The sequence below is a fragment of the Anomaloglossus baeobatrachus genome, chromosome 1 (assembly GCF_048569485.1).
Source record: "Anomaloglossus baeobatrachus isolate aAnoBae1 chromosome 1, aAnoBae1.hap1, whole genome shotgun sequence".
Lineage (NCBI taxonomy): Eukaryota > Metazoa > Chordata > Amphibia > Anura > Aromobatidae > Anomaloglossus > Anomaloglossus baeobatrachus.
The window spans coordinates 293,191,004-293,209,918 of NC_134353.1; the positions used below are offsets into that span (position 1 = coordinate 293,191,004).

Here is an 18,915-nt window from a genome sequence, read left to right on the forward strand (position 1 = left end):
GCTAAAGGGGAGGCGATGGACTGAAAGGGTGAGTGCTCTCACTTTATCAAAGATGGCTCTGGACTAGAGTTGAGCGATGTTCGAGGTTCGTCAATTTCATGTTCGAGTGATTTTGGGGGGTGTTTGAGAGGCTCGACGAACTCGAGCTTTTTTGCTAAAAGATCGACTGTTCGAGTTACGTTCGAGAACGGTTCGAGCACCAAAAAGCCAAGCTAGTTACTAGTTGACTTTTCACTGTAATAGTGTGAGGCACTGTGTGAATCACGCTATTATCAAAATTCAGCGTATAGTGTGCGGGGGGGACGGGGTTTAGATCAGTGCTGAGAGAATGCAGATTGCCATTTTTTTTTTCTTTTTCCCTAACCACGCGTATCGTGTGGTGGGCCAGGCTGTCAGCAAATCACAGAGACACACACTGCACAGTGGATTTTTGCCAGGCAAGCCAGGGCTTGTGTCATAGGCTGTGCATGTCACATGTCTTTGCTCTATAAGATCTGGCCATTGTCCCTGTCGCTGCCATTATCTGTCTGCTGCGTGTGGGTGACAGTCACTGCTCCCGATCCCGCTGCTACTGCTGCTGTGTGCACTATAGAGATACAGTGCAATCTACACAGCGCTTTAGGGATTAGGGACTACTGGTTATTTCAGCCCTTTTCAGGGCTGATTTCCAGGCGTTCATAGCCATAGCTGCTAGGCAGGTCCGTGCAAACGCTGTGCTGGGCTTTGCTGTCCTGCTACCTACAGCACCCGTGCACTCTACCCACCTGGCCATTTTTTGCCACGCTATTTTATTACCCCAAAGAGCTGACACTTTTTGTGCCATCCTAAAAGTGTCTGGAATACTAAGTTAGTGTTCCTTTGCTGTCCACTGACCCACAGCACCCATGCATTCTACCCACCTGGCCATTTTTTGCCACGCTATTTTATTACCCCAAAGAGCTGACACTTTTTGTGCCATCCTAAAAGTGTCTGGAATACTAAGTTAGTGTTCCTTTGCTGTCCACTGACCCACAGCACCCGTGCATTCTACCCACCTGGCCATTTTTTGCCACACCATTTTATTACCCCAAAGAGCTGACACTTTTTGTGCTATTCTAAAAGTGTCTGGAGTACTAAGTTAGTGTTCCTTTGCAGTCCACAGACCCATAGCACCCCTGCATTCTACCCACATGGCCATTTTTTGCCACGCTATTTTATTACCCCAAAGAGCTGACACTTTTTGTGCCATCCTAAAAGTGTCTGGAATACTAAGTTAGTGTTCCTTTGCTGTCCACTGACCCACAGCACCAGTGCATTCTACCCACCTGGCCATTTTTTGCCACGCTATTTTATTTCCCCAAAGAGCTGACACTTTCTGTGCCATCCTAAAAGTGTCTGGAATACTAAGTTAGTTTTCCTTTGCTGTCCACTGACCCATAGCACCCCTGCATTCTACCCACCTGGCCATTTTTTGCCACGCTATGTTATTACCCCAAAGTGCTGACACTTTCAGGGGCGTACTAAAATTGTCTGTAATACTACCTTAGGGTTTCTTTGCTGTAAAGCAAGGTACACCACATGTGCATTCTACACTCCTCTCCATTTGTGCTACGCAATTTTAATTTCCCAAAATGCTGACACTTTCAGGGGCGTACTAAAATTGTCTGTAATACTACCTTAGGGTTTCCTTGCTCTCAAGCAAGGTACACCACATGTGCATTCTACACTCCTCTCCATTTGTGCTATGCAATTTTAATTTCCCAAAGTGCTGACACTTTCAGGGGCGTACTAAAATTGTCTGGGATACTACCTTAGGGTTTCTTTGCTGTCAAGCAAGGTACACCACATGTGCATTCTACACTCCTCTCCATTTCTGCTACGCAATTATTAACTGCAGGTAGTCCAGCCAATCTGTGACGAAGGTGCAGGCGTGGATATAATTTTGCCTTCATTTAAAGGTGGTTCTCTCGATGTCTGAGAGAGCTCAACACCACCAGCTGTTTCCACTTCCAAAACAACTGACGGCATGACAATCACACTCCCTGTTGCGGGTAAAGGGGTGGAAACTCAGCGTGAAAAAGCATGTGTGACTGCTGTCCACACAGTCACAGAGGATGAAGAGCATGCAGATGCCATTGATGGGGCAGATGGTGGTTGCACCGGCCCGCTAGGACGCATTGTAGCATAGTGACCTTTCCACTGCAACTTATGCTTCATTTAAAGTAGTGTTCAGGGTGGGCTCCCCAGTATATAGCAAAACCACACACTAGGAAAAGGACTATGTAGTTGGGTTGATAAATGATTGTTTAACTTTCCCAAAACAAACAATAAGAACCATGCATAAAACTGAAAGAATAGAACAATCTATTTACAATTCCAAAAGCCTACACCCCTATGCTGCGACACTCGTAATGGCAAATTATACCTCCTGCTCACCAACTTTTGCCTAACCAAGGGACTGTCTAAATAGTTGCCTACTACCTGGTAATCCCTCTGCATAGCAGGAGTAATTGTGTGTGTGCGTGTGTGTATGTGTGTGTGTCTGTGTGCGCGAACACGATTTTGCAGTGTTGCATCACAAGAGCTTACAACTTATCTACTCAAACATAGACAAAACCCATTAACACCCCTGAATACCTTTATTAGCTGAAGCATCACAGATAAGGCAGATGATAACAGTGTGAATGCAAACCACACACAGCTCAGCATCACAGTCCTGGAAATCTTGTAAAGCAACAGTCAATGCAAACATGTGTCGCTGTCCCTCTATGATTTTAACTGTAAGTGACAATTTGACAGTGCAGAGGCAGCAAGTCTTAAGGCCCTGTCACACACAGAGATAAATCTTTGGCAGATCTGTGGTTGCAGTGAAATCATGGACATATTGTTTCATTTGTACACAGCCACAAACCTGGCACTGATTGTCCACAATGTCACTGCAACCACAGATCTGCCGCAGATTTATCTCTGTGTGTGACAGGGCCTTTATTGTCTATATAGTTGGCTTAACCAGAACAGATATGTGTTTTGCTAAGAAAACAAAGTGTTGCGTGCACGCATTACTGTCTGGGCCCAGCCTACCGTACCCGGGTACTGTGGTGTCCAGTTTCCATAAATACAGACTTTACGCTCCTCTCTCGGTAAACAGTATAGACAGCACCGGAAGAATGTCGGTCTGTGGCACAGGATGCTGCTCACAGGAGTTACGTTCCTCCTCACCAAACTCCAACACGACGCCCCTCACAATTGACCAAAGTGTTTCCGCGGTGCCTCCTTGCTGTAACACACACCTTTAGCTTTTCCTTCTGTTCATAGATAGCATCTCCTCCTCTCTCCAAGTCCACAGCCGAAGACTGTTTTGCTATTGCTATAGTGACCAAACAGACAAAGGCAGATGCAAAAAAACAGCTGCCCCTTGTGTGTAGTCTGCAACAATGCATGCAATGAACGGCAAATAAGCATGTTGCATTGAGAGTGGATAAAGCTGTGACACACACTTGTGACACATGTGACACATGTGACACTTCATGGACGAAGTACTCTAAGTGAGTTTTTGGTCTCGACTTAGAGATTGGTGACAAATCTTATAGATGACGTGACTTGGGTGATCCTTTGCGATGTCAAAAAAGCCCCAGGCTAAACAAGGCTTACAGTCCATGCGACCTGCAGAGCCACCACGACTTCTGCTTAGAGGCAGAGTTGTGGCTGAGGATTCAGTTGTTGACATGCTTCCAGTACTTTGTCTCTGTCCAGGAAGACGCAACGTAACCTCGTCGTCAGTAGCATCCTCCGCCACCTCCTCTGCTGACCTCATCGACTGGGTGACTTTGGTTTGACAGTAAGTGGGGTCTCCAACCTCATCATCACCCTGTGTGTTTTCACTCCCCTCGTCCGGAGTCCTCTGAGCCAACCTCTTTCTGCCCTGACCGAATAGTAAAGTTGTCGTTCCAATCAGGTATCTGAGTATCATCAGCATGTTCCCCATTGTCTCCACCAGGAGCATTTACAGTTTGGGAATGAGGGTGTACATTATGCTCAGCACCTTCTTCATCGGGGCCTGGATCTGACTCACAAAGCTTCTGGGCACCAGTAAAGATCATTTCCTTGTCTGGACTCACAGCAGCTTTGGAGCAGACCTCTGATTCCCAGGCTATAGTGTGACTGAACAGCTCTGCAGATTCAACCATCTCTGTTACCCCATACTCAGCAGGGCTGGTGGAAACTTGAGAGCTGTTAGGAAGCAAGTGCGATTGGATTGACACCACAGAGGAATGGAGTATTTGGGATATTCAACTTGAGGTGGAGGAGAGTCCACTTTATGGAGCACTTGAGATCCATTGAAGCATCTGCTGTTTTGGTGCCTCATCTACATTTGGTATCGATGGTCGTGTCCGTGAAAAAAGGGACCATATCAGATTATCCAAGGGAAGAAGTACACATTTTATTTTGGCTGGTAGTTGGTGTTACGAATTGGTGCCTCGGGTCGTCCAGCTGGCTGCTTTCTCCTCCACGTCTAAGTGTGGAGAGGCGGCTAGTGCGCATGCGTGTGCCGATTTACCCCAGCCATAGCCTAAGTCCAGTGTTTCTCCTAGTGAGTATGCTCAGCCTGACTGTGCCATTCCTGAGGCTGTCCTCGGTTCGGGCTACAACGCATGCTCCCACACTCCGTGCCGTGTCTAAAGTGGGCTTTACATGCTACAATATATCTTACGATGTGTCAGCGGGGTCACGTCGTAAGTGACGCACATCCGGCATCGTAAGTTATATTGTAGAGTGTGACAGCTACGTGCGATTGCGATTGAACGTTAAAACGATGGGGGCATTTACGATCGCATACGATATCGTATGCTTAATCGTAACGTGTAAAGCAGGCTTAAGTCTGGTGTTGTGCCTAGAGAGCATGCTGAAGCTGATAGTCTTTTTTCTGAGACTGTTGTTCAAGCTACTGAGCATGCTCAGGCACTTACTGCATCAGAGACTAGGTCCGGTAATTAACTCTTTGGCCCTGTCCGTGACGTGGCAGGCCCAGATAGGCCACAGGGAATCAGGTGTCCTGATGATGTGGCCATGCCACTCCGGACTGGCTTGCAGAGGCCCGCCCCTATGACTTGTCACCTCATTATTGTTGGTCAGACGATGACTGGTGAGGTGTTTGGGTCGTGGCTGCCATGAGGTCATCATTGAAGTGGCGGTTCCGAATAAGCCGCTGGTTATGCCATTGATGATGTGGCACTCTGCTTTTGGCTCCTGGAGGTGCATTGTGGTCCACCCTGGGTTGGGGCAGACCCAGTTTATAAAAGGGGCTTGAGACAACAAGGAGGTGCGCAGTCTTCTATTATGCTCAGAAAGAGCACACCTCCATGTGTTGAACACATTGCGGATTTAGGTCAGAGGTAGGCAGGGATAGGGTGTTGCAGGCCGCCACCACACTTGGTAACGCAGAACGGTTAAGACCAGCTCCTGTCCTACCAGTCGTGCTAGTGCAGCCCAGTGGCATTAACTGGGCTGCTGCTGCGCCTGCTGTCCACAGGTGTGCCCCCTACGCACACGGACAGTGTACCCAATGGCCCCTGTGTTGTTAACAGGGAGTTCCTGGGCTGAGTGTGTGGACCCTGTGACGCTAACAGGGTTCACAGTCTCAACATCCGAGTGTCGTCTAACTCGGTTCAGGTTACTATTTGTTTCAGAGCCACCCAGCTCTGTATCCTCCGCCTAACCTTCATGTTGCTAGCATCTCCTTTTCCATCTGGGAGCACGGTGGACCCCGACTGGTGATTGGGATATATACCATCTTATCCTAATCTGCCAGTCCCCCTGTAACAGATGGTGTTTCTTCAGCAGATGTTACTGTTGCTTAACCACCAAACCCACGGACACAAACTTTTTTCTCCTTTCCAACACACCTGTTCCACTTTCCACCAGCATATGGCCTATTGCCACTAATTTTGTATATTTACAAATTTGCAACTCTGCAGGGACACCATACTCAACGCCGTCTCAGCACAGAAGCCAGCCCTCGGTCCCTCAGATGTGGATAAATAAAAGACCATTTCCTCCTAGCCATGACAAAGCGTTGAGATTCACTCTGTTCAGCACTGGCATTTAGTGGAAAAGCCGAGCTAAGGTTGCGTACCTACTTCTACTGATACTTCTGCATACGTGCGTCCCTTTCTATGGCAGGATTTATTTCGCCAAATTTTGTCTTGTACTGGGGATCTAACAGTGTGGCAACCCAGTAGCCGGCATTACTTAAAATTTGGACATTCCGAGGGTCATGTTGTAGGTAATGCAGCAAGAAGGCGCTCATGTGTCTTGCGCATCCAGGTGGACCAAGTTCTTGCTGTGTTGGTGGCGGAGAGGTAAGAATCATGCCTCTTTCCTCTGCCCTCTCCCCCCAACCTTGCACAACCGAAATGTGAGCAAGCTCTCCCTCATCTACTCAGTCTTCCATGCCCATCGCCAGTTCGTCCTCCATTTCTTACTAGGCTTCTGCACCTTCCTCAACAGTTAGGCTGATACTATGTGCCCTTGTTAATCCCTCTCCCCCACCGCCCCATGCCTGCCGCCTTGGTGCTGCTGAACGTCTGGACCTTGTAGATCTTGGTATCCCTTCAGCATATGACTCCTCCTGTACTTCCTCCCATTCCTCTTGTCCCACTACCTGACTATGAATGCTGTTTAGAGTGTGCTCCAGCATGTAGATGACCGGAATTGTCATGCCGATAATGGCAACGTCAGCGCTAAACATCTTCATCGCCATTTGTAAACTTCGAAGAAGGGTGCATAGGTCCTTGATCTGAGACCACTTCATCAGCATGATCTTCCCCACCTCTGGATCTCTTTAGGCAAGGTTATACGTCATAACGTATTGCATCACGGCTCACCGATGCTGCCACAGACGCTGCAACATGTGCAGATTTAAATTCCTGCGTGTCGGCACATCGCATTTCAGGCGGTGAACCGCCAGACCAAAAGACTTCTGGAGCGATGCAAGTTGTTGAGCTGCTGGGTGTTAACGGTGGAAGTAAGCACATAGAAAGCGTGGCCGCCGCAGAAGGCAATGTAGGCCGGGATGGTGGTTTAAAACTTGCTGGACAACCAGGTTCAACACGTGAGCCATACAAGGCACGTGTGTCACATTGCCCTGACGAAGGGCCGCACCCAGGTTTGCATCATTGTTGCACACGGCTGTTAAGTCACCACCAGAGTCTGCTCCAGCAACTTGGACTCCGATCGCCAGGTGACACCGTGTTCCTTTCGTACATGGTGCTGATGATGGGAGAGGAGTCGATGCCAGTGGCGCCGGTGGCCGCAGGTTCCGCACAGCCACTGGGCTGGGTTACCTTGGGATCTGCTGTACCACTGGCTGACTGTAGGTGGTGGTTGTCTCACAGCGGAAGTACCATCATTCAGCTACAAACAATGGGAAGACACCACACCCTTTTTTAGGCCCCTCCTGTCTGCTGACCACTGCCAGACATAGTTCTGAACTTCGGGTTCCTGTTCCACCCAGTTCTGTTTTGTGATTTTGTGTGCTGACTACCGCTTGTTTCCTGACTACATCTCCTGCCTGCTGTTTATATACCTCGCTGCCCGATCCGCATTTGACCTCTGCTTGTTTTCTGATTAAGTCCTGGCCGTCCCATTTTGTTCATGTTCCTCAATTCATGGTTTGACCCTGCCTGACTACTACTCTCTTGAACTGCAGCCTTCCACAAGTATTGATCACCTTGGGCCCTGTGTAATTCCAAATCCCTGTATAGGGGTTAAAGGGTTTCAGGGTTCTGGGGGTCCTGCTTGGTGAGTTGCTTCCCTCTAGCCTATCCTTTACAGCCCGTCTGAGTGTGTGGATCCAGGCAGGCGTTACACCGTGCCCTCTGCAGTAGACCATGTAGGCTGGGATAGTGGTTTAAAAATTGCTGGATAACCATGGTTCAACACGTGAGCCATACAAGGCACGTGTTTCACATTGTCACGGCCAAGGGCCGCACCCAGGTTTGCATCATTGTCACACTCGGCCTTCCCTGGCTGCTGGTTGAGTGGAGATAACCATTGATGAAACTCGGTCTCACTCTACAGAGCTTACCGTCCACAACTCCTCAGCGGTGTGACTCACATTTCACAGACATTTCAAAGTAAAGAGTCGACCACCTGATGCCGTTGAGCTCTGTTGCCAGAATAGTAAGGAGGTGTGCAGGATTCCTTGTGCACAGTTACAACGCCGGTGGCCTTACAATACAGGTTTTGAGCGGAGGTTGAGGACCTAGACGAGGTTGAGGAGGCAGAAGCAGTGGATGAACTTCTACATACAGAGGAAGGATTGACACACAACTCGTGGGGACGGCAAGACATGTACAGCAGACCCTTCTCCATCTCTCACCATACTCACCCAGTGCCCAGTCAGCGACATGTAACGCCCCTGTCCATGCTTACTGGTCCAAGTATCTGTGTTGAAATGCACCCTGTCACACACAGAGTTTCTCAAGGAAGCTTGATGTTGTGTGCGACATGCTGGTGTAGTGCGGGCACGCCTTTCTTGGAAACGGAGTGGCGACTGGGCATCAGCTCTTGGGGCTCTGCAATGGGCGTAAGGTCTCGAAAATCCTCTGTTCAAAAGGTTGGAAAGGCAACATTTCTGTAGCCAACAGTTTGCAGATGCTGAGAGTCAACCTCTTAGGCATGTCATGCCCTTCTAAAATCATGTAAAACACAGCAAGGGTACTCCAACCACAGTCTCCCTCGTTTCCAAAAATTGGGCCACACACACACCACTTCACTGGCATCAGTTGTCCCCCAATTGCAATCTTAAAAAGATGCTTTGCATGAAGAACTCTCAAAAATACACCAGACTTTTGCCTCCCCTGGATGACACAGGGGTAGAAAATCCTCTGTGATCCATGACTTGTTCATCTTGGTTCTTTTTTCAAAAGCAAGGGGACTTCAACCACAGTCTCCCTCGTTTCCAAAAATTGGGCCACACACACACCACTTCACTGGCATCAGTTGTCCCCCAGTTGCAATCTTAAAAAGATGCTGTGCATGAAGCACTCTCAAAAATACACCAGACTTTCGCCTCCCCTGGATGACACAGGGGTAGAAAAGTCCTTGCGGATCCATGATTTGTTCATCTTGATGAACGTTAGTCTGTCCACATTGTCAGTGGACAGATGTGTGCGCTTATCTGTCAGCACACCCACAGCAGCACTGAACACACGTTCCGAGAGAGCGCTGGCTGCGGGACACGACAAGATCCCCAAGGGGTAAGTGGCAAGCTCAGGCAATTTATCCAGATTGGAAGCCTAAAATGAGCAAGGCTCAAGTTGCACAGTAATGGCATCGATGTTCACTTGCATATACTCATATATCTGTGTCTCCTCCTCTTTTTCCTCTTCCAGCTGTTTTGTTTTCGCATGAGTATATGTCTTTGTCACTTTCACATGTGTTTGTGGTGTCTTGGGAGTTGTTTGTCACCTTTTGGACACCTTTGAAGGTGCTTTTTATGTGTTTTTAGGTGTTTGCCTCCCATTGTTTTCAATGGGGTTCGAGAGGTTCGTCGAACAGTTTGCCGAACCGAACTCGAACGGGGCCTTTGTTCGACTAACCGAACTCGAGCCTTTAGAGGCTCGCTCATCTCTACTCTGGACCAAGCAATTGCAATGGGAGCCCAGCTGTACTGTATAGTAACCCATTGCAAATGGCATAGGCTCAATTCCAGTACTTATCACATCCTGAAATCCTACATGTATGTCCTCCTGATGGCTTCATACATGTGAATCAATTTAAAGTAAGGGGTTCAAAATACATTTGATAGCAGTACTGTGCATAATAGAACCAAAGATGAAGAAAACAGCTACAATGTCTACAATTTCAGTTCTTACCATGTGCTGTTCTGGAAAGAGTGTTTAGATAAATAAAATAATTGTTTCAGATAACCTGTGTGAAATAGAAATAGGTATTATCCGCTGTCTCTTAATGTATCAAACTAGATGACTACATCATTGCCACAATTCCAAATTCTTTTATACTGCAGTTCGGCTCATACAGAGATCTTGCAACCTAATTAACCCCTTCCTGAAGGAGCAATTTTCCATTGTTGTGCTTTCATTTTTTCCTCCTCTTCTTCGAAGAGCTACATTTGAATTCTCCAGTCTACATAGCCGTTTGAGGGCTTGCACTTTGAAGGACAAGTTGTATTTTTGAATGACACCCCTCATTTTATCATGTGATGTACTGGAAAGTGGGAAAAAAATCCAGTGTGGTGAAACAGCAAAAAAAGCACAATTCTGTAGTATACGGTAGTGTGGCAGTGTGATTATCCAGTGCAGCATGATTAGGCATATACCAAACATGCGTAGATTTTTTTTAATTTAAATTGTAAAATAAAAAAAAATACAGAAATAAATACACTTATATCACCAGTTTCCGTAATCCATAACGTTTTACATTTTTGGTCAAGTTTTCTTTATTTTCAGGACTCTGAAAATTGTAGATTCACATTGAAGGCATCAAAACTATGAATTAAAACATGTGGAATGAAATACCTAAAAAAAGTGTGAAACAACTGAAAATATGTCTTATATTCTAGGTTCTTCAAAGTAGCCACCTTTTGCTTTCATTACTATTTTGCACACTCTTGGCATTCTCTTGATGAGCTTCAAGAGTTAGGGGCACTTTGCACACTGCGACATCGCAGGTGCGATGTCGGTGGGGTCAAATTGAAAGTGACGCACATCCGGCATCGCATGCGACATCGCAGTGTGTAAAGCCTAGATGATACAATTAACGAGCGCAAAAGCGTCGTAATCATATCATCGGTGCAGTGTCGGCGTAATTCATAATTACGCTGACGCGACGGTCCGATGTTGTTCCTCGCTCCTGCGGCCGCACACATCGCTGTGTGTGAAGTCGCAGGAGCGAGGAACATCTCCTACCGGCGTCACCGCGGCTTCCGTAGGATATGCGGAAGGAAGGAGGTGGGCAGGAGGTTTACATCCTGCTCATCTCCGCCCCTCCGCTCTGATTGGCCGCCTGCCGTGTGACGTAGCAGTGACGCCGCACGACCCGCCCCCTTAACAAGGAGGCGGGTCGCCGGCCACAGGGACGTCGCACGGCAGGTGAGTGTGTGTGTGAAGCTGGCGTAGCGATAATTTTCGCTACGCCAGCTATCACCACATATCGCTGCTGTGACGGGGGCGGGGACTATCGCACTCGGCATCGCAGCATCGGCCTGCGATGTCGCAGTGTGCAAAGTGCCCCTTAGTCACTGGAAATGGTTTTCCAACAGTCTTGAATGAGTTCCCAGAGATGCTTAGCACTTGTTGGCCCTTTTGCCTTCACTCTGCGGTCCAGCTCACCCCAAACCATCTCGATTGGGTTCAGGTCTGGTGACTGTGGAGACCAGGTCATCTGGCGTAGCACCCCATCACTCTCCTTCTTAGTCAAATAGCCCTTACACAGCCTGGAGGTGTGTTTGGGATCATTGTCCTGTTGAAAAATAAATGATGGTCCAACTAAACGCAAACCGGATGGAATAGCACACCACTGCAAGATGCTGTGGTAGGCAGGCTGGTTCTGTATGCCTTCAATTTTGAATAAATCCCCAACAGTGTAACCAGCAAAGCACCCCCACACCATCACACCTCCTCCTCCATGCTTCACGGTGGGAACCAGCCAGGTAGAGTCCATCCGTTCACCTTTTCTACAAAGACACGGTGGTTGGATCTAAAGATCTCAAATTTGGACTCATCAGACCAAAGCACAGATTTGCACTGGTCTAATGTCCATTCCTTGTGTTCTTTAGCCCAAACAAGTCTCTTCTGCTTGTTGCATGTCCTTAGCAGTGGTTTCCTAGCAGCTATTTTACCATGAAGGCTTGCTGCACAAAGTCTCCTCTTAAGGGCTGCTTCTCACTTGCGAGTTTCTCGCAGTAGAGCAATGCGAGAAAATCTCGCATTGGAATCAGACACATGTTAGTGAATGATTCAGCTCGCATTTGCGATTTTTTTCTCAGTCCAAATCGGACTGAGAAAAAAATCGCAGCATGCTGCTTTTTTGCGAGTTTCTCGAACCATTTTTCTCAATGATTCCCTATGGAAGCGGATTAAAAGTAGGATCACACACGCGCACCAGCGTTCACATTTGTGAGTGTGGCAGGAACGATGCTCATTAAATATTCAACAGATGAATGTGACATCACATTCCCAAAGGTAAATTAACTGACACATGTGTAATCACTTTTATCTAGTTAAGATGTTGCAGGAAACTAGCATCGCAAACGCGACACACACACATCGCACACGCGAGCCAAATCATTAATTTATTCAGAAATAGCATCGCACTTGCGTTGCACTCGCACCTAACGTGAACTAAAATCAGCCGAGTTTTTTTCAGCCCAGTCAGACCGATTTTACTCGCATAGATGTGTTTCCAGCCTAACAGTGTCCAAACTTTTGGTCTGTACTGTAGGTACAAAAATTTGATCGCCTCTTATTGCAGATTTGCAGCTTGCAAAAAAACCTTAATTCTAAGTTTTTGATTTTTTTTTTTTATTAAGCTGTTTACAGGTTAGGTTAATTTATTTTATATTTTGGTAGAATGGACTTTTAGCCAAATATATGTATTTTTTTATTATTTCTTTATTTTTCAATGGGGGAAAAGAGGGGTGATTTGAAAATTTCCATATTTTTTTATTTTTAAAAACTATTTTTTTCACTTTCAACTGTATTTGTTAGCCCCCTTAGTCACTATCAAGGCAGCCCCCGGCAATCATGGCAACCCATCAGCACCGTGCGATCACATCACAGGCGCATCAATGGACGCATAGAATAACGCAAATTAAATGTCGCTGTCACAGATCGGCAGCGGCATTTAACAGATTAAAAGCTACTCCACCTATGGCTGTTCGAGTCAGATGATGGCGGAATAGCACTATCATCTGCCGGAAAAGATGTGGGCTTGGCTTACAAGCCCACATCAAAGTGAAGGAGCTGGCATAAGTCTGTAAGGAGTTAAAGTTTTATTTATATCTTCATATATGCATATTGTGGGATAGTGCTTATAAAAATCAAGCACTTTTGCAATTTACTGCTTATTTAAAATTTCATCAATTTTTTAGATTTCCAAATAAACAGCTGCTTGCCTTTTGCTAACATATACACATGGCATTAGAACGGCCATTTGTATTAAATGGCTAATATAATTCCTTGCTTGCCATCAGAGTAGAACTCTTGATTGATGAAAACTGGCATTTTTTACTCCTATCCTAATGAAGAAAATGCACTTTAAGGGTATGTGCGCACGTTGCTTTTTACCTGCTTTTTACCTGCTTTTTTGCTGCTTTTTCTTCTGCGCTGTTTAATGCCAAAATGGATGTGTTCTTCTATTCAAGCAAAGTCTATGGGAATTTGGGTTTCTTGTTCACACTATGTTGTTCAAAATGCTGCCTTTTTGTGGCAGAAGTTTGGTCAAAAACTCAGCTTTTCAAAGAAGCAACATGTCAATTGTTTTTGCCATTTGGGTTTTGCACTGCAAAGCTGAGTTTTTGACCAAAGTTCTGCCACAAAAAGGCAGCATTTTGAACAACATAGTGTGAACAAGAAACCCAAATTCCCATAGACTTTGCTTGAATAGAAGAACACATCCATTTTGGCATTAAACAGCGCAGAAGAAAAAGCAGCAAAAAAGCAGGTAAAAAGCAGGTAAAAAGCAACGTGCGCACATACCCTTATAATGCACCTAATTAAGTGGGTGCATCTTACACCTGAGTGCGTCCCTGTAAAAATTGTTAAGGCCCCGTCACACACAGAGATAAATCTTTGGCAGATCTGTGATTGCAGTGAAATCATGGACATATTGTTCCATTTGTACACAGCCACAAACCTGGCACTGATTGTCCACAATATCACTGCAACCACAGATCTACCACAGATCTACCACAGATCTACCACAGATCTACCACAGATCTACCACAGATCTACCACAGATCTACCACAGATCTACCACAGATCTGCCACAGATCTGCCACAGATCTGCCACAGATCTGCCACAGATCTGCCACAGATTTATCTCTGTGTGTGACAGGGTCTTAACTCCAGTCAGGGCCTGGAGTATATTTAAAGTGGCTTAAATTTTAATGAATTTGATGGGTGGACCCCGCCTATATTGGTGGACTTTGCCGTGACTCGCATAAAAAGTGAAAAATTTGAGTTGGGCAAACATTTTCCAACATTTCAAGGTGTTTTTATGCTAGGAAACTGGTGAAAACACCTGTCAAACTAGGTATGGGGAAATACCATGTGTCTAGGGGAAGGGGAAATGGTGACACTTGACCAAACTTTCCGCTGACCCCTGGCTCTCCTGACCTCTCTAGATAGGCTGCACACCTATGCACTGAGCAGAATACCTGGCCCTGGTTGACCCTGAACTGGGCCCTAGGAAAGGAACGGATGGGATGAGCACTTAGTCAACTCACTAAGCTCTAAAGAAGACATAGGGAGCACAAACAGTTGGAAGTGAAAGAGAAACAGCAATGAACAACGTTTCTTTAGGTGAATACAAGCCGACTGCCTGCATCCAAGGTCTGTATAGGAAAATAACTATCACTAGCAAACATCAAGAGGGAATGTAAGTATTTAAGGACAAAAGAAGAAGTGATGATGATTAACACTCGAAAAGTGAGGATATCCACAGGGCCCTAAAAAAAAGGATTAACCCCAAGCAGAAAAGATGCATATGAAACTATTTACACCACAGATGGAAGAATAAAATATCAGGCAGCAGTTTGTGTAGCCAAACACTGCAACCTTCTACAGTTGGACACCACAGTACTTTCTGTCAACCGTGACATACCTGTGACAGTATGCCCCCTTCTACAAGTACACTCAGAACCAGGCTTAGATGGATGGGAAGCTTGAAATGAACAAACTAACCTTGTGGCATTCACATTCAATGCTGAGACCCACATCATTTTCTCAGGACTGTAACCCCCCCTCCAGTGCACCAAGTATTGAAGGGAGCAACGCGGAAAATGTGAATCAACAATCTTGGCTATTTGGAATTCTAAGTTATCTTAAACCATGATTGAGGCCAGCGGCAAGGGGGACAGCTCCAAGGGTACCACATACTTTTTGAGCAGAGACCTGTGCAACATATTGTGGATCATAAGAGTACTTCCGATGAAACGCTACTGGGTTAATGATGGCGATTACTTTATAGGGACCAATAAACCTACCATGCTTTTCCAAAAATAAGCCCTCCCCTGAAAATAAGCCCTAGCAAGGATTTTCAGCATTTTCGGAGCAAGGCTTAAATAAAAGTCCTCCCCCGAAAATAAGCCCTAGTCGCAGTTCAATAATGAAGTGTCTGTGCAGCTAAAAAAGTTACAGATACTGCAGGACACTTCATTATAGAAAGTGGGCACCCCGCAATTACACTCACCAGACGCAAGGGCAGAGGAGCTGCAGTGATGGCACCCCCACATACATCAGATCTCACACCCACACACAATCAGATCTCACACCCACACACATCCGATCTCACACACACATCTGATCTCACACACACACAATCAGATCACACACACAAACATCCGATCTCACACACACACAATCAGATCACACGCACACAAATATCCGATCTCTCACACACACACACACACAATCAGATCGCGCACACAAACATCGGATCACACACATCGCTCCACACACCATACTCATCACATCCAGCAACACCGATTTCTTCTGGCTGGCAGAATCCTGGGAGGCAGTGCAGTGGAGCGCAAGAATGCTAGCTTACAGGACCTACGGGCCGGACACGCCACTTCTTCCCATCATTCCCTGAGGCCAGAAGTATTCTGTAGCTCTAGATGTAGTGAGTGAGTGTGTCTGTGTGTGTGTGTGTGTGTGTGTGTGTGTGTGTGTGTGTGTGTGTGTGTCAGTGTCAGTCAGCCAGAAGCAGGGGAGTACAGCGTGCAGCACCCACTGGAGATCACAGGGAGGACCTCGGAGCCATGCAGACGTCCGGGTCTGGTTAGTATGAGTCCCCTGGGAGTGGGGGGGTCTGGTTTTTTGGGGGATAAACTTACCCCAACCATGTTTCTCCAAAATAAGACCTCCTCCAAAAATAAGCCCTAGTGCTTTTTTGGGGGGCAAAAAAGTATAAGACAGTGTCTTATTTTTAGAAAAACATGGTAGGTCCCAACTTCAAGGAAGGAACCTTCAACTTAATATTCCTGGTAGACAACCACACATAGTGATTGAAACTTAGGTCCGAACCTGGCGAGTTTTCTTTGTCAGTATTTGTCTCCCATCAGGTGATTTGCCAGTAGACTCCTGGGGACAATTGTTTACCTGAACCTATCTGCAACCACTAAAACCACAGGCTTTCCTGTAGACAAAAGGTAGGTCAATAATGAAATCCATGGATAAATGCATCCATGGTCTACTAGGGATAGCTAATGACTGAAGAGATCCAGACGGATTAGTATGCATTACCTTACACACTATGGGGAGGTAAATCATGACATATCCTCAATACAAGACAAAAATGCAGGTAAGGTCTCTGTAGAGACCGCAGAGAGGGACTTGTTTAAGCAGTTATCAAAACGGTAATTTCCCCAATTCACAATTTCCCTGGATTGCCAATCCACTACCGGATTATGTTTTACCAACTAGGTAGACCCAGTACAATAGGAGTGGGAAGACCCTTCAGGACATAACAGAAAATTACTTCAAAATGCAGGAGTCCTACCCTCAGTCTTATATCATGTACAATCTGTGTCAGGCATCCCTGAGCAAGAGGTGCTGAGTCGATGTCATAGAGGGAGATAGGTTTAGCTAACATACTGCAGGTAAGCAAATTAAGTTCTTACAAACTGAGTGTGACGCCCCTGCGGTAAACCAAGTGTTACAAAAAGGTAACAACTATGTAACAGCCCGAATCCTGTGAATCTGTACCAGTCCACACATACACCAGCTCACCAGGACATTTGCACAGCTCACACATGGGATGGGAGATACCTAAACCAGTGGGAGGAGCAAGTGACCTGAGGAGGGAAGAGAAGACAGACAGGAAGTGGTGGCAGTTAGTCTGTGACAGCAGACTGTGACAGGAGTCTGTGAGGAAAGTCTGACATGAGCAGTCAGGCAGTTCAGTAGACTGCACAGTGTGTGTGAGGAGGAGAAGCTGTTAGAGGACAAAGGAACCTGACAGTAGCTGACCAGAGCTTGGGTTGTGAGACCGGCCACTGAAAAGGAGGAACTCAGAGAAAGTGAGTGGATGAGCTCCTGGGAGAAGAGGAATCCGAGGGACAAGACGCCCAGCACTTCACTGAAGTTCAGCAAGCAAGGGGTGCAGATCTCCCAGGACAGGACAGACTTTAAGCATCATGTTAGTTCTGCAGGCAAGGGCATCAGCCAAACACAAAAGGGTCTGAGGCTAAGCGACAAAGAGGGAGCCTGGGAGTAGTACCCCTTAAATAGCTCACGTCGCCGGCGTTAGGACGGGACACCAGGAAGCCCTCCAGAAGCTCCAAGCTGGTGAAGACTTCCAAAGACTGACACGAGTGCAAGATGGGGAAAGTGGCCCCCAGGTTAAACTGGTACAGATTCCAGGAGGACGGCAAACCTGGTCCTGGCACGTCCTAAGGCTGCTTTCACACCTCCTGTTTTAGCAGAGCCGGCCAATGCAGCTCTAAAACCTATGCAACGGATGTGGCGACAATACTGCATGCTTTGCATAAGTTTTTTTACATGCGGCCCGTCCGGTTTTTGCCGCTTGCGGCAGGCTACTGAGCATGCGCAGTGGAAAAAACTGCATGCAGCGGCCGGATGCGGTTTTTGCCGCAGGACGCCGCATGGCAGCTTTTCCCAGGCTGTAAGTAAACCTGTTAAACTGCACTCACTGACTGGACTCCCTTTCTTTCATTTTTAATATTTTTATTTTTATTTTCTTTTGCTCCACCGAGCCTCCAAAGCTCGGGGGAGCTGGTGTAGTCGGACTATCCCCTTTAAATTAACCTCTTTTTATTGTGCACCACGGAACCGGGCCAGGCCACGATTGCACAACCACTATCTCGGCGACGTGTGCACAGGCAACGGACTGAGCTACTCCTATCCCTGGGGAATTTTTTTCTGCTCTCTAGTACCATCTCTGCTGTCAGAACAAAGCGAGAATTACATGTTAAGACACACACACTCCTATTGTCCACCCCAACAACAAAACAGATGAACCGAGTCCCAGATGTTCTTTTTTGCTTTTGCTTTTTGCTATTTGCTGTGCAAATACCTGTAATAAATGCAGAACACTGTATATGACAAACACTTCTTGCACACTGCAGCTTCTCTGTATCGTGTAATTCGTTCTGTAATGACATGACAGTGTGTCACCCAGGGTTATCGGGTACTCGTTCCTGGGCGGTGTATAACTGGGGAATGTCACTTTGGTGGCCGTTGCCCTGTTACGTGCCCTGGGTCCTTTTTGTAAAGGGGAATATTTACACGGGATTAGAATAATGTTCACACGTAACGCCACTTGCGGTGTTGCGGCTATGTAGATGGAGCCACCGCTGCACAGTTTTCACTACTGGGGCTGGTGTTAATGGCAGCCTGGATGGTAGGCCCTCTGCAAGCAGGGCCAGACCCCAGAGGGTAGGTGATGTGACAGGTGTCGGAAGAAGATAGTCCACACAAGAGTTCAGTGCAACTGGGTTTTTACTCACTTTTGGCTGGTGGTAACTGGTTACCCGAGGCTGGCTGGTTTCACCTCCAGGTTCCCTTAGTCCCAGTGCCAGTTTCGTAATCTGGTGCCTTCTTCCCCTGCACCTGTTTCTGGTTGGTGGGTCCCCGTGGCGCAGAGCAACTGGGGGTCCCCATCCAGTGGTTTGTACACTTCTATCCGTCTGACGGTAGCATGAACCCTGTGGGGTCGGAGTCTCTGGTC

General features: G+C 46.8%; 1 protein-coding gene across 1 annotated transcript in view; it reads right to left on the reverse strand.

The window, feature by feature from the left end:
- The window catches only part of LOC142291993 (venom factor-like), a 353,454-nt gene that overhangs the window by 116,463 nt on the left and 218,076 nt on the right, over nucleotides 1-18,915 (reverse strand). Inside the window, exon 25 of the mRNA XM_075337006.1 lies at nucleotides 9,858-9,912. Within this exon, the coding sequence (XP_075193121.1) occupies nucleotides 9,858-9,912 (55 nt within the window). The remainder of the gene's footprint in view (nucleotides 1-9,857; nucleotides 9,913-18,915) is intronic.